General features: G+C 46.5%; 1 protein-coding gene across 1 annotated transcript in view; it reads right to left on the reverse strand.

Moving 5' to 3' along the window:
• Positions 1-407: 407 nt before the first annotated feature.
• SCUBE2 (signal peptide, CUB domain and EGF like domain containing 2) overlaps positions 408-13,405 on the reverse strand; it is a 66,930-nt gene continuing 53,932 nt past the window's right edge. The window contains exons 18-23 of the mRNA XM_082627121.1: positions 11,948-12,115; positions 11,073-11,234; positions 7,114-7,311; positions 5,543-5,695; positions 1,360-1,439; positions 408-691 (exon numbers count right to left, since the gene is read on the reverse strand). Coding sequence (XP_082483247.1) covers positions 539-691; positions 1,360-1,439; positions 5,543-5,695; positions 7,114-7,311; positions 11,073-11,234; positions 11,948-12,115 — 914 coding nt within the window. The 3' untranslated portion in view covers positions 408-538. The remainder of the gene's footprint in view (positions 692-1,359; positions 1,440-5,542; positions 5,696-7,113; positions 7,312-11,072; positions 11,235-11,947; positions 12,116-13,405) is intronic.

Here is a 13,405-nt window from a genome sequence, read left to right on the forward strand (position 1 = left end):
CTCAAGCTTCGGTCACACAGGCTGGAGAAGGCTGTGGAGTCACCGAGTCCTCCCAGGTCCCAGGTAGGTAGATGATGCCTGGAGGACTCTCCCTCCCTCCCTCCCCCCTTTCCTGCTCTACCTGGTCGGAGCCGACACCTGAATGCAGAGGGTTCCCTTAGGGAGGACTATGCTGGAAGAAGCTGAAGTCTCAGACAAGGCAGCCCCCTCAAGGAGGAGTGAGGACTAAGAAGGACACGTGCATCTCACCTGAGCTGACTGGAGTCCCGCTCAGCCAGCCCTTGACACATCCAAGACACGTGCCCACAGCAATGAGAAGCGAGTAAGACTCAAAGCCATTCTCAGTCCACATCCACAATGCTGGGAAAGAAAAACGAAGTTCAATTTACCAAAATATCTGTATTATCTATAAAAATTGAACTCTAACCAGCCACTGCTACTAGAGGCAGCGTTATCCGGCTATGCTGGCTGCAGAAGCAGATTGCTGTGTTCCACCAGCCCACAGCCCAATGCTGTGCTGAGTGGCACGTGGGCAGGCTCATTTGTAAGGCCTCAGAAACCTGGACACTTTGGAACGGAGCAATCGGATGAAGGATCTTGGAAACATTTCCCGGGACTCCTGGGCCGTGTACTTGAAATAGTTCTGGGGGTGGGCCAGAACATCAAACAGAGCCTTGATCAGTTTCTTATCCTGAAAAGAACAGAATTTTGTTACTGGGCCAAAATATTTTAACATTATGACATTTTGCCAATGGAACTATAATGTCCCACTGTTAGGCGGTAGGTTGATCAGCTGAAAAACACTTTGTGAAAACTGCTTCCTCTGATTTTTATCTTTTTTAGTCCCAATTTTTGTTTCCTAAGTATCTATAAAGAGCACATATTACTTTTACTTTAAAAATTTAATATGTAAAAAATTGTTTTTCTAAACCACGTGATAACTTTGGAATTTGGGGAATATTTATAGCGTTAGTGATGTGGCAAGTGTTTATTTATACTTATAAGTATCTAAAATTTGGTGGACTTCAGGCGGGAAGGATGGGCAAGGAGCCAAGAATCTTCAACTATTTGGAGAATGAACATGGAAACATGAGTTGCCGCTGGCTTGGATTTCTGATAAACAAGTTTCCCACTGCTCCTCCACACATTTCCAAACTAAAAAATACAACTTTATTTGACAACACTAAAAATGGCCCCTTGAGTATTTTTTTTAAAAAAACTAAGTCTGGTGAAGATATAAAATGGACCTCAGCCCAGAGCAGGCTCAGTGTCTGAAAGGCAGCAAGAGGAAACCCTTCCTCGGTGGCACTTGGCGAGCCCTGTGGGTGACTGCCGTGGCCACCTTGGATGCATACTCACCTTCAGTATTTCCTGATGGTTCTCTGATGCGTAGAGCCTGCCATCTCGAACTATGTCTTCAATGAGTTCCTGGTAGTCCTCTGTTTGAATAAAGGACATATTTTGCATTTGTATGCTTTAGTTCTTCCCAGGTTGACTCTTTCATTTTTCAAATAAGGTTCTGAGAAATGCCCCTTCTGTAGCTGCCATCAGAACAATGACCCCTCTGATACTAAGAAGGCAATCAGAGAGGACTTCCACAGACTCACCCGCTACCTCCTCGCACCCACCAGCGTCTGCACCCATCTCTCCTGTTCCTCCCTCAGATGAACCTCTGTACATCCCTCCACTTTGCTTACCAGCTCCATCTTCTCTCACCAAATCAAGGACGTTGTTCCACTAATTCTGCCCTTCCTTTCCTACGTGATGAAATTCTCTCTCTGCTGGTCTTTCACATCAGCATGCAAACATGCTGTTGTGTCTCCAATGTTTTTAAGAAAAACCCTCTCTAGACCTCATTTCTCCCTCCAGCTTCCATCCCACATCTCCACTCCCCTTTGTAGCAAAACTCCTTGAAAGAATTGTCAGCACTCACTATCTCCAATTTGATTCCTTTCTTTCTCTCTCACACCCATTCCAGTCAACTCTGGCCCCCACCACTCCTCCAAAACTGCTTGTTGGGGTCACCAGTGACCTTCATGCTGCTCAACTCTTAGTCCTCGTCTTCCTTGATGCATCAGTAGCATTTCAAAGTCTAGCCTATTTCCTACAGTCATAATTCAAATCAAGCATATGCAAAACACAATCTTTTTTAAATTCCGGGCAGAAAAGAATGCCTCTTTGTACGCATATTATGTGCAACAAATCCAAACAAATCATAAGAACATCACTGGAACTGTGTGGGAGAAAAAGTTTCTCCTGGTCAAGTGATGGGAAATGGAAATTCATAGGATAATACTCATAATTACTAATTTAATACATGTACAATATCACTGGTCCTCTATTCATGTGGTCTCTTTCTTCTTATCCTTTCATTTTCGTGAATACAAAATCTATAAAATATGAATAAGGGTACCATTTTTTCTTTTTAATCTTGAATTCCTCTACTGCAGAGTCTCTACCTCAGAGAATTTGCTCCTTTTGATGAGGAGTTCACCATTAGGAACACCTGTCACTGTTCTAGAGAGCTGTTTGCCACTATCCCAAATGCTTCCAAACCACCGTCTTTTTTTTTTTTTTTTTTGGCGGTACGCGGGCCTCTCACTCTTGTGGCCTCTCCCATTGCGGAGCACAGGCTCCGGACGCGCAAGCTCAGCGGCCATGGCTCACGGGCCCAGCCGCTCCGCAGCATGTGGGATCTTCCCGGACTGGGGCACGAACCCGTGTCCCCTGCATCGGCAGGCGGACTCTCAACCACTGCGCCACCAGGGAAGCCCTAAACCACCATCTTTTTAAAAAATCTTTCCTCTGCTTTTAAGAACTACAGTGTCGGGCTTCCCAGTGTCGGGCACAGTGGTTAAGAATCCACCTGCCAATGCAGGAGACATGAGTTCAAGCCCTGGCCCGGGAAGATCCCACATGCTGCAGAGCAAGTAAGCCTGTGTGCCACAACTGCTGAGCCTGCACTCTAGAGCCCGCGAGACACAACTACTGAGCCCGCATGCCACAGCTACTGAAGCCTGTGCGCCTAGAGCCCGTGCTCTGCAATAAGAGAAGCCACCGCAATGAGAAGACTGCTCACCACAACGAAGAGTAGCCCCAGCTCACCGCAACTAGAGAAAAGCCCGCATGCAGCAACGAAGACCCAGTGTAGCCAAAACTAACTAAATAAATAAATTTATTAAAAAAAAAAAAAAAAAAAGAACTACTGTGTCTCCTCACTTGCTCCAGCTGTCATGAGAAAAGCACTCCAGTGTTGTGGGTAAGAACTCAGGAATCCCAAAGACCCCTGCAACTTTGTCCTGCTGTGCTCTCTGGCAGTTACTTAAATCTCTAAGCCAGAGTGGCCTCATCTGTAAAATCAGGAGAGTCGTGTCCACTGTATGGGTGGCTGTGAGGAATGTGCCGTGTCATGAGCACTTGGCATATGCCTGGTCCTCATAAGCTCAGCACGTTAGCCGCAGCTACAGTGCTCCCTGCTCTCCAGGCCAGTGGGCTAGTTTGTAGCAGCCTCAGCTGCCCCTTCTCAATGTGACTGCTATTCTTCTGGGCTTGGAACCAGATATCAAAACTGTCTGAAATACAGGTTGAAAGAAAAAATTAAATAGGCTCTGGTGAAGACCTAAAAGGCTTCTGCATGGCCAAAACAGCAGTTTTCAACTATTTTCTGCTGTGACAGACACAGTTTTTTTTTTAATTGGGGTATAGTTGTTTAACAATGTTGTGTTAGTTTCTACTGTACAGCGAAGTGGAGTTCCCTGTGCTATACAGCAGGTTCTCATTAGTTATCTATGTTATACATATTAGTGTATATATGTAAATCCCAATCTCCCAATTCATCCCACCCGCACCCTCTCTTCTCCCCTTGGTGTCCATACATTTCAGACACACTCTTGTGGGCCTAACCAGGGTTATATGTCATTTCCCCTGGTTCAAGCTACAACCCTTTATTTGAATTAAAGAAAAAAATCAAGACGTTTTCATGTGTCACAGAGTTGAGAACAGCCTGACTAAAATGTGTGAACTTTGGTGACATTTGTCCTGGAGTCTCTGTGGCTTTTTGGCTCCTTCCTGATCCTAGATGGGGGAGGTTGTTGGCTGGCTGCCTTTGGGGAGATAAGATGCTCTGAATCCCAGCAGAGCCACCTGGGAGCCATTTGTGTCCACTTAGGAGTCTGATACTAAGGGCCCTTGTCTTAGTGTTTGACATGGTTTCAGGCACCAGGATGATGATTCTAGAGTTTGTCACATGTTAGAAATAAACTATGTGAGGTGTTTTTAGGAACTCCATAGAATATTGTCTTTCCAAAACACCTACTTTTCACACCTGTCTGCCTAAAAATCTTCAGTGGCTCCCTATAAGATTAGGTCCACCCTTCTGAGCTTGGCACTCGAGACTCTTCATAGCCTAACCCCCCCTGCTTCTAACCTCACCTCTCACTGCTGAGCCCCATTCACTCTACCAACTGGCAAAATCAGTAGTCCCCAACATGCCAGGTACTCCATTCTTTGGCCTATGTCATTCCCTTTTCCTGAATGTTCTTCCTCCCATTTATAAGAAAACTTACATATTCTTTCAAGACCCAAATCTCTTGAGACTTTGCTCTATTCTTTCCAAAAACACATGCAAAATGAATGGCTGCCCCTTTTTCTGTCTCACACAGAGCCTTGTACATGCCTCATTGGAGCATCTATGGCACCATATTCTTTTTTGTATCTCTGTCACTAACCGTGTTGTCTCCAGCACCTCACCCAATACCTGGCATACTAGATGCTCATTAAATATTTGTGGCATGGATGAATGAATAAGTTCATGATGAACAGAAAACTGTTCCCCCACTAGGTTAGGTGGTCCTCCAGGACAAGGTCCAGTTCATTTTGTGTTCCTAGTAAATGTTTGTCACCCAAGTCTCAGAGCTTGGTAGGGCCCCAGGGCTCACACAGGCCACCCCTTCATTTAACAAGAAGAAAATGAAACCAGAGAAGTCATCTAATTTGCCCAAAGTTACACAGCAAGTTAGTGGCAGAGACAAGACCAGAACTCAGGTCTTCTTCCTCATTCCCTAGGATTCTGTATTAAAAAAGCTGCAATTGTAGTAAGTTAATATTTATTGAGTATTTACTATGTGCCAGGCACTGCACCAAGTCCTTTACGGATTATCCTATTGAACTCTCACATTAAGTCTAACGATTATCCTTATTTACACACTGAGAAAATGAAGCCTAGAGATGGTAAGTAACATCCACAAAGTTGCAGAAGAGATTAAAACCAACCTGGCTGACTCCATCGCCCATGTTCTGACCCACAAAGCTATGCTCACTTTCATTTACTTTCTAAAACATCTTTTTATCCTTGTAGTCAGTGACCCCAAATGCCTGTTTAAAACTTGGCACCTGTGAGTCAGCGATGTCCTTTCTCCGTATCCTGCCTGCCTTTCTGAGCATGCGTGCTTGTCAGCAGTCTACCAGCTGGCCCAGGAGTTGATTCTGTTCAAAGCCGAGAACCTTCTTACTCATGCTGCAGCCTGGGCTTCATAGTGCTTACCATCATATGTCACATACGGGACCTGGAACCCTCTGGCGCTGTTCCCTTCATTGGACTTAAACTGAATCCACAGCTTCTTGGATCTGGAGGTGAAGGCAATGGGGCGTTCGTAGGTCTGGCAGGTTTCATACGTTGTCACAGAATTGGATGAAGCTGCCAAGGGAAGTTGGAGGGGATGGGGTTCAAGACTCATCACTGAGCCTGCAGACAATGAACACTCATCTTTTCAAATACTCACACCACAAAACAAGTTATGTACAAGGGCTCTTCAGGACCAGCTGAGTCCTTGTAAGGGCCACAGTCGTTATTGTGGGCTCCAGGGAAGGCTAACTGCAAGGCCCATGGCTGGCAAACAGCAGCAGCCCAGGCTGCAGCACTCACTGCAGGAGCTGAGGTCAGGGCTCTCACATTGCCGGGCCAACCTGCTGTAACCTGGTAATAATCTCCGCCATTCACTGCATGGGTCCTTAGACAAGGCAGTGTGCTCTGCACTTTATAGACTTTTATCTCACTTAACCCCCACCCCCCAAAACCAGAGGAAGTTGGTGCAGTGGTTATCTCACTTATGGAGAAATTAATTACTTGCCCAGGGTCACACAGCCAGTATGTGGAAAAATCAGGATTCAAACCCACACCTGACTTCAGACATTGTAACCACTAATAAGAATGGCAAATACTTACGTAGTACGTGTCATTATTATTCTAAGTGCTTTACAAATAAAAATGCATTTATTCCTCATGATAACCCTATGAGGTAGCAACTATTATTATCCCCATTTTAACAGACGAGCACGCTGAGGCACAGAAAGTTCCCAAATGTATTCCCAAGATCACAGAACTAATAAGAGGTGGAGCTGGGATTCAGATCCAGGCAGAGCCCCCTCATGACACTGCCTCTAAGCTGCGTGGATGACAGTATCCTTTTATGGACACTGGGTCATGCATCAGGATGGGAGGCGGGTCCCTCCTAGCTGGACCATGCCCCTTGTCTTGGTCAGTCTCTAAGCCATGAGTTGCTTCCCAGGGTGAGGCAAGTGTCTGGGGTCCTGAAGCCAGCCCTGCATGAGCTTCACTGACACTCTGTGTCCGTGTGGAAGAGGGTTCCCAGTGAGCACAGAGGGAAGACTGCCCTGCAGGATCGCTTCCTCTAGGGTTCAACAGGAGGCCTCAACCTGTGGTTTTTGTCTAAATTTTGTTTTCTTGGCAAACTCTAGAAACTCATGTCCCATCTCTGTTCTAATACGAGGTGGCATTCTAGGCCTGCTTCTCCCATTTAAAGCCAAGCATAACCAACAAGGACCTACTGTAAAGCACAGGGAACTATACTCAATATTATGTAATAACCTATAAGGGAAAAAAATCTGAAAAAGAATAGATATACATATATATATATATACACACACAAACATATATATGACTGAATTGCTGTGCTGTACACCTGAAATGTACATGATATTGTAAATCAACTATACTTCAATAAAAAAATGTTTTAAATAATAAAGCCAGGCAGCATGCCATCAGGATTTCCAGCTGGCCTCAGCAGGGGAGGGGAGCAGACAGTTGAGACGCACCAGTTTTCCGCATCACCAGGTAGTCTCCACAGTCATCCTCTATGGGCAGGAAGATCTCAGGGACCACAATCAAGATGCGGCGCTTGGGGGGTGGGTTGATGGTCCAGGTACATTCTGTGTTGGCAGGGTAATTGCCTGGGTAGTTTGGGGATTCGATGTATCCAGTGAAATCACCTAGCTCCCCTCCACATCTTCTGTCTGGAAGAAGAAATGCCAGGAGTTACAAAGGTACAACACAGCCGCCATAATGTCATGGTCAAAAAATAATAATAACAATGATGTCATGGCCAGCCCCCGCTCGGCTGAGGAGAACCCTACTGCCCCTGGAAATGACACCATCGCAGGAATGAGTCTGCCCTGTAGTGCCCACAGCCCCCATTGGGAGCCCAACTACATCAACTTCCCACACAAAGCCCATCCCTCTGGGTTCCCAGGACATCATTTTCTCATTAACTTGAAGGCATTCAAGGTCAGGGACAGGTGTTTGTGAAACAAAAGGATAACTTTAGTTTTTACTGTTTTGTTTACAAAGTCCAAGTGCCAGGAGAACGCATGGCACAGAACTTGTAGGTCTGTCAAAATAGGGAGAATAGAGCTTACTGCTCAGCAAAGGATATTTGACCCTTTCCTAGAGATCTCTGATGAAGACATGACAGCCATACTCTTTCACTTTTCTCTCTGGTCAAGACCACGTTTTATTTTTAAGTGGGGAAGAGAATTCCATTCAGCTATCAGTCAGTATAGGTCATGCTGGATACTCACCTCTGGCACCAAGTACACACTTGTGTGTATACACACACACACACACACACACACACCACCTCAGCCACACTTCACTCACTGAATCTCCACTCATCCAACAAATATTCTTGCCCTAAAGGAGCTTAATGTTTAAATCTGTCAGGTGAACCTGTTCAAGAGAAGATGTTGAAGGATTACCTTTGGCCTCTCTAGTTGTAACTGGGATTTATTATTCCCAGTAGGAAAAAAACACAAAAAAACAAAAAAACAGCCTTTTGCTCCTGGAAGAGAAGAGGGAGAGGAGAGAGTCATGGAGTCAAGAAAACTGCCTCCGAGCCTGACCGGCTACCTGAGGAACTGTGCCATGCAGCTCCTAAGGGCCAACCAAGAACCAGGGGTGGGAAGGCAAGGAAACATTTCATCTTGATGGGGAAAAGGATCTTCTTACACTGTGAACTTCCCAAGTCTAATCTACCAACAGACTAGGATATTATGAGCGGCAGTAAGCTTCTTGTTAAGGCAGGTATTCAAGAAGAGACCAAACAAAATGAAAAGACAACCCACAGAATGGGAGAAAATACTTGCAAACGAAGCAGCCAATAAGGAATTAATCTCCAAAATATACAAAGAGCTCATGCAGCTCTATATCAAAAAAGCAAACAGGGGCTTCCCTGGTCAGTGGTTGAGAGTCCGCCTGCCGATGCAGGGGACATGGGTTCGTGCCCCGGTCTGGGAAGATCCCACATGCTGCAGAGCGGCTAGGCCCGTGAGCCATGGCCGCTAAGCCTGCGTGTCCGGAGCCTGTGCTCCGCAACGGGAGAGGCCACAACAGTGAGAGGCCCGCGTACAGCAAAAAAAAAAAAAAAAAAAAAAAGAGTCATGTACCACAATGTTCACTGCAGCTGTATTTACAATAGCCAGGAAGTGGAAGCAACCTAAATGCCCATTGACAGATGAATGGATAAAGAAGATGTGGTACATATACACAGTGGAATATTACTCAGCCACAAAAAGAAATGAAATTGAGTTATTTGTAGTGAGGTGGATGGACCTAGAGTCTGTCATACAGAGTGAAGTAAGTCAGAAGGAGAAAAAGAAATACCATATGCTAATGCATATATATGGAATCTAAAAAAAAATGGTTATGAAGAACCTAGGGGCAGGATGGGAATAAAGACACAGATGTAGAGAATGGACTTGAGGACACGGCGGGGGGAAGCGTAAGCTGGGACAAAGTGAGAGCGTCGCATGGACTTATATACACTACCAAATGTAAAATAGCTAGCTAGTGGGAAGCAGCCTCATAACACAGGGAGATCAGCTCGGTGCTTTGTGACCACCCAGAGGGGTGGGATAGGGAGGGTGGGAGGGAGACACAAGAGGGAGGAGATATGGGGATATATGTATACATATAGCTGACTCACTTTGTTATACAGCAGAAACTAACACACCATTGTAAAGCAATTATACTCCAATAAAGATGTTAAAAATTTTTTTTAATTTAACGAAAAAGAGACTAGACAGCCACTTGTGAGGATGTTGTTAAAAGGGCTTCGTTGGGATAGAGAGAAAACTAGATAAGCTTCCAGTCATAAATTCAAGTGATTCACTGCCCCCTTCAATCCTCTACTCTTCCAGTTTGGGGAGGTCTCTTGCTCCCCTACGTTGCTGAACCAGCTGAGGTTGTCAGCTGGCCTTTACTAGAGAATTTTACACAATAGTTAAAAACAAACAAGCAAACAAACCAAGTCCAAACAGCAAGTCCTTGAATGATTTACCTCCCCATTCCTACAGAATACAAACTAAGCTCCCTAGTGTGGCAGTCAAGACGGTCAATGAAAAAACGCTGGGCTTCCCTGGTGGCACAGTGGTTAAGAATCCACCTGCCAATGCAGGGGACACAGGTTCGAGCCCTGGTCCAGGAAGGTCCCATATGCCGCAGAGCAACTAAGCCCGTGTGCCACAACTACTAAGCCTGTGCTCTAGAGCCCACAAGCCACAACTACTGAGCCCATGCGCTGCATCTACTGAAGCCCCCGTGCTCCGCAACTAGAGAAGCCACCGCAATGAGAAGCCCACGCACTGCAACGAAGAGTAGCCCCCACTCGCCGCAACTAGAGAAAGCCCGCACACAGCAACGAAGACCTAACACAGCCAAAAATAATAAATAAATAAAAATAAGTAAAATTTAAAAAAAGAAATGTTGCCTGCCATGTCAGTATACAAAGGATGTTGCGACCATCAAGCCATCACACTGCAGCCACCCCAAATGATGCACCCTGAGGAGACTCAGGATGAGAAAGCACAGGATACTGGCCCCAGAGAGCTGAGGTGCAGATCAAAGGAACGATTTCAGTGAGCCCAGACTCTTGCATCTTCCCTTACACAGAAAAGCACTAACTTCCTTACCTTGCAATATTGGGTCTTGTTTAATTAACAGTAATCTTGATGTTCCGACTACCTGGTCTTTGTTGCAAAAACTCATATATATCCTGGTTTCTCCCCTTCCTCTTTGGAGCAGTCCCTCAGAGCTATCAGAGAGGCTGTGTCCGGGGCTTAAGTTCTCAGTTTTGTGAGCCGAATAAAACATAACTCTCAACTTTTAGGTTGTGCTTTTTTTTTTTTTTTTTTCAGTCGACAAGGCTTCCTTTTTTGGTCTGCTTCAGACTCCCTGCAGCACATTCCATGATCAGGTCCAGGGGTCTCTTCCCATAAAGCCTTTCACTTTTCTGACTCTGTGCTTCCTCCCAGCTGCTCTCTTGGGCGTGAAGTTCTTTCTCCCACTCTCCCCCAACCCTCCCCATCAAAACCTTCTCCTGCCCTGTCGAAGCCTTTCCACATCTCTCCAGAGGGAGTAGCTCTTTCCTCTGCAGTCCCGCAGCCTGTGCTGCTACAGGGTCAGGGACTGATTCTGCTTGCATTGCCTGTCACATAACAGGTCCTCAAACAGTGCTTGCTGAACAGGGCTGAACTGACATATTACCCTTGGGAGCAAATTACAGCAAGTACAGCTTGTGAATGTGCCTGGAGAAGTAGCCTGGATCGATACAGGTGAGTGCCTGCAAGTCCAGCACTGACCTGCAGAGCCCTGAGGAGGGCTAACAACGGCTCTGTGGTCCTGAATGAACCAGGGACCCCTGCCAACCCGCCCCCCTAGGTGGACCCAGGTGCTTGCCCTCTTAATCAAGGACTGTGAAAAGCCTTAGAGAGAGACCTACTTTTACACTGGGTTATGTTTGTGGAGCCATCAAAGTCAGTCGTGGTATTTCCTGGGCAGGAAACACAATTATTTTTTCCAAATTCTGGCTGATATGTTCCTGCTGGGCAACGAATACATCGGTGAGTGGTGGTGTTGTAGAAATGTCCGGGTGAACATTGAACTGCAGGGGTGGGGGAAGGTGGAGAGAATGAAAAGAAAAAAAAAAGACTGTATTTTCATCAGATGTAACACGAAAGGTTTCGCAGTTTGTGACAGAAATGTCTATGCCCAAATGAAGTACTGCTTTCCTACTACTCTGGGGCTAATCAACACTTAATTCCCTAAATAGCCAGCTTGGGTGGGACCTGTGACTCATGACACTGAGAAAAACACAAAGGGAACGAGGTACGGGTGTATCTTCTGAGTTCATTGTCTGCGCCGTCAGGCGTGAACGCTCACAGCTCTGTCTTCATGCACAGCGGGCCTGGGAGCATGGAGGGGCACAGAGCTGACCCCGGGCTTGGGGCTGGGCTCCTGCAGAAGGCAGCAGGGTGAGGCTCTGGAGAAGGCGTAGGGCCTGTTTGGGAGCGGGGAACTCTAGGTAAGGGTGAGGAGCTAGAGGAGGCCTGGAAGCAAGGAGCAGAGGGAGCCTGTGCACTAAACCTGCCCGTCTCCCTGGCTGCCTTGCAGTCAGCCCCGTTCGAAGGGGAGGACCATGTCTAGGGAGTGCCTGTGCTCCCTGCACATCCAGCAGGGACGAATGGCCCTGGGGACCTGTCCTCCCTGCCACTGGGGCCCACACAGGGCACCTCGGCTGATTTTGACTGGGGCTTTACCATGGTTCTCAAAAGGGGAAATTCAATTCCGGGAAAAGGCAAGCTGCCAAGTCCTCACCTCTGGTTTCACAGTCCTGGAAGGAAGTGGCTCCCAGGTGTTTGGTGAGGAGGCCTCCTCCACAGGGAAAGCAGGAAGTACGGCCAGCTTCAGGCTGGAATGTGCCCAGGGCACAGAGCTGGCAGGGTGCAAAGCCATCCGCGGAATACTCACCAGGTTGGCACAGACCTGCGGGGATCAATGACCTTAGGTGAGCAAGGCCCCCGGGCAGAGCCTCTCCCATCTCTCTGCAGATGAGATCAGAGAGATGTGGTCAGGCCTGTCGCCCTATGCGGACCTCAGCTCCCACCTCAGTGAGAGAAACTTTGTCCGGCCCTGCTGCAGACACTGACGAGGTGGCATATGGGTGCCTGATGTTTACACACAGGGCTACACAGCACAGTGCAAAGATGGAGACAAGTGTGGACCCTTCTGAATTATGGAGCAGGCCTGGGTAGGCTGCAGGCTTAGGACTACCCAGGGCCCAGGCAGCCGCTGCAGTGCAGGAGCCCCTAGAGAGAGGGTTCTCTGCCTGCAGTCAATGTGGTAATTTGACCCAGAAGTACACCCTCACCCAGCTGATTACATCCTAGTGATATAAAGACTCTTCTGGTCGCGGAAGAGTCTCCTCTTTTTACCAATTATATTTACTGAGTTACATCTCCTTACGCTGAGGTGTGTCCTGGCCTCCCTCAATTAGTGTACTAAATACAACCAATCCAATCCACATTGACAGAGGGACCCAGAGGCATTTATTTACTTTAAACACCTTACTTTATTATATTTTTTAAGTTTATGACAAGAATCACAGCCATAAACAAAAGAATTTCTAAAAGCACACGTTCCTTAGGAATTGGCCTGGCATTGGCAAGATGCTATAAAAATCTGCCATCTCTTATATTCCTAATCATCTCTCCTCTATTAATTTTCATGGTTTTCTTTCTACCCATAAGGTACAGATATAATGGCATTTAACAAACACACCTGAGGGAGGAGTCTGGTATCTGTCAGACCTGGCTGCTGATTCCACATCCTCCACTCTTTGGCTGTGTGACCTTGAATGAGTCTCTTTAACCTCATAAAGTTTTTGTAGTGATACAATAACCATATGAACAACTCATGGAATTATTCATGAATGCCTGCATGATGCCTGGTATAGGCAAGTATACAATAAACGTTAGCAATTATTATTATTATTACTAAGATTCTGATTTACTATAAATATATCTTATTAAGGTCACACACAAGTGTAAATAGATGCCCCAAAGTACCTCCTTATCAACCTCGCCGTTAGTTCCAGGATTTCATAACAGGCCAAAGTATGCTAGGAGTCACACAGTCAATCTGAGGATCTGATTTTTAAACCAGAAAAGGTCCTGCACTTGAGTTTGAAGTCATTTAGGTGGGAACTAAATCTGGCTCTGGGAATCACTAGAAGGAGAGGCAGGGCTGCCAGAGCTCCGGCGCACTCTGCCGTGG

The sequence above is a fragment of the Mesoplodon mirus genome (genome assembly GCF_964341445.2).
Source record: "Mesoplodon mirus genome assembly, chromosome: 7".
Taxonomy (NCBI): Eukaryota; Metazoa; Chordata; class Mammalia; order Artiodactyla; family Ziphiidae; genus Mesoplodon; species Mesoplodon mirus.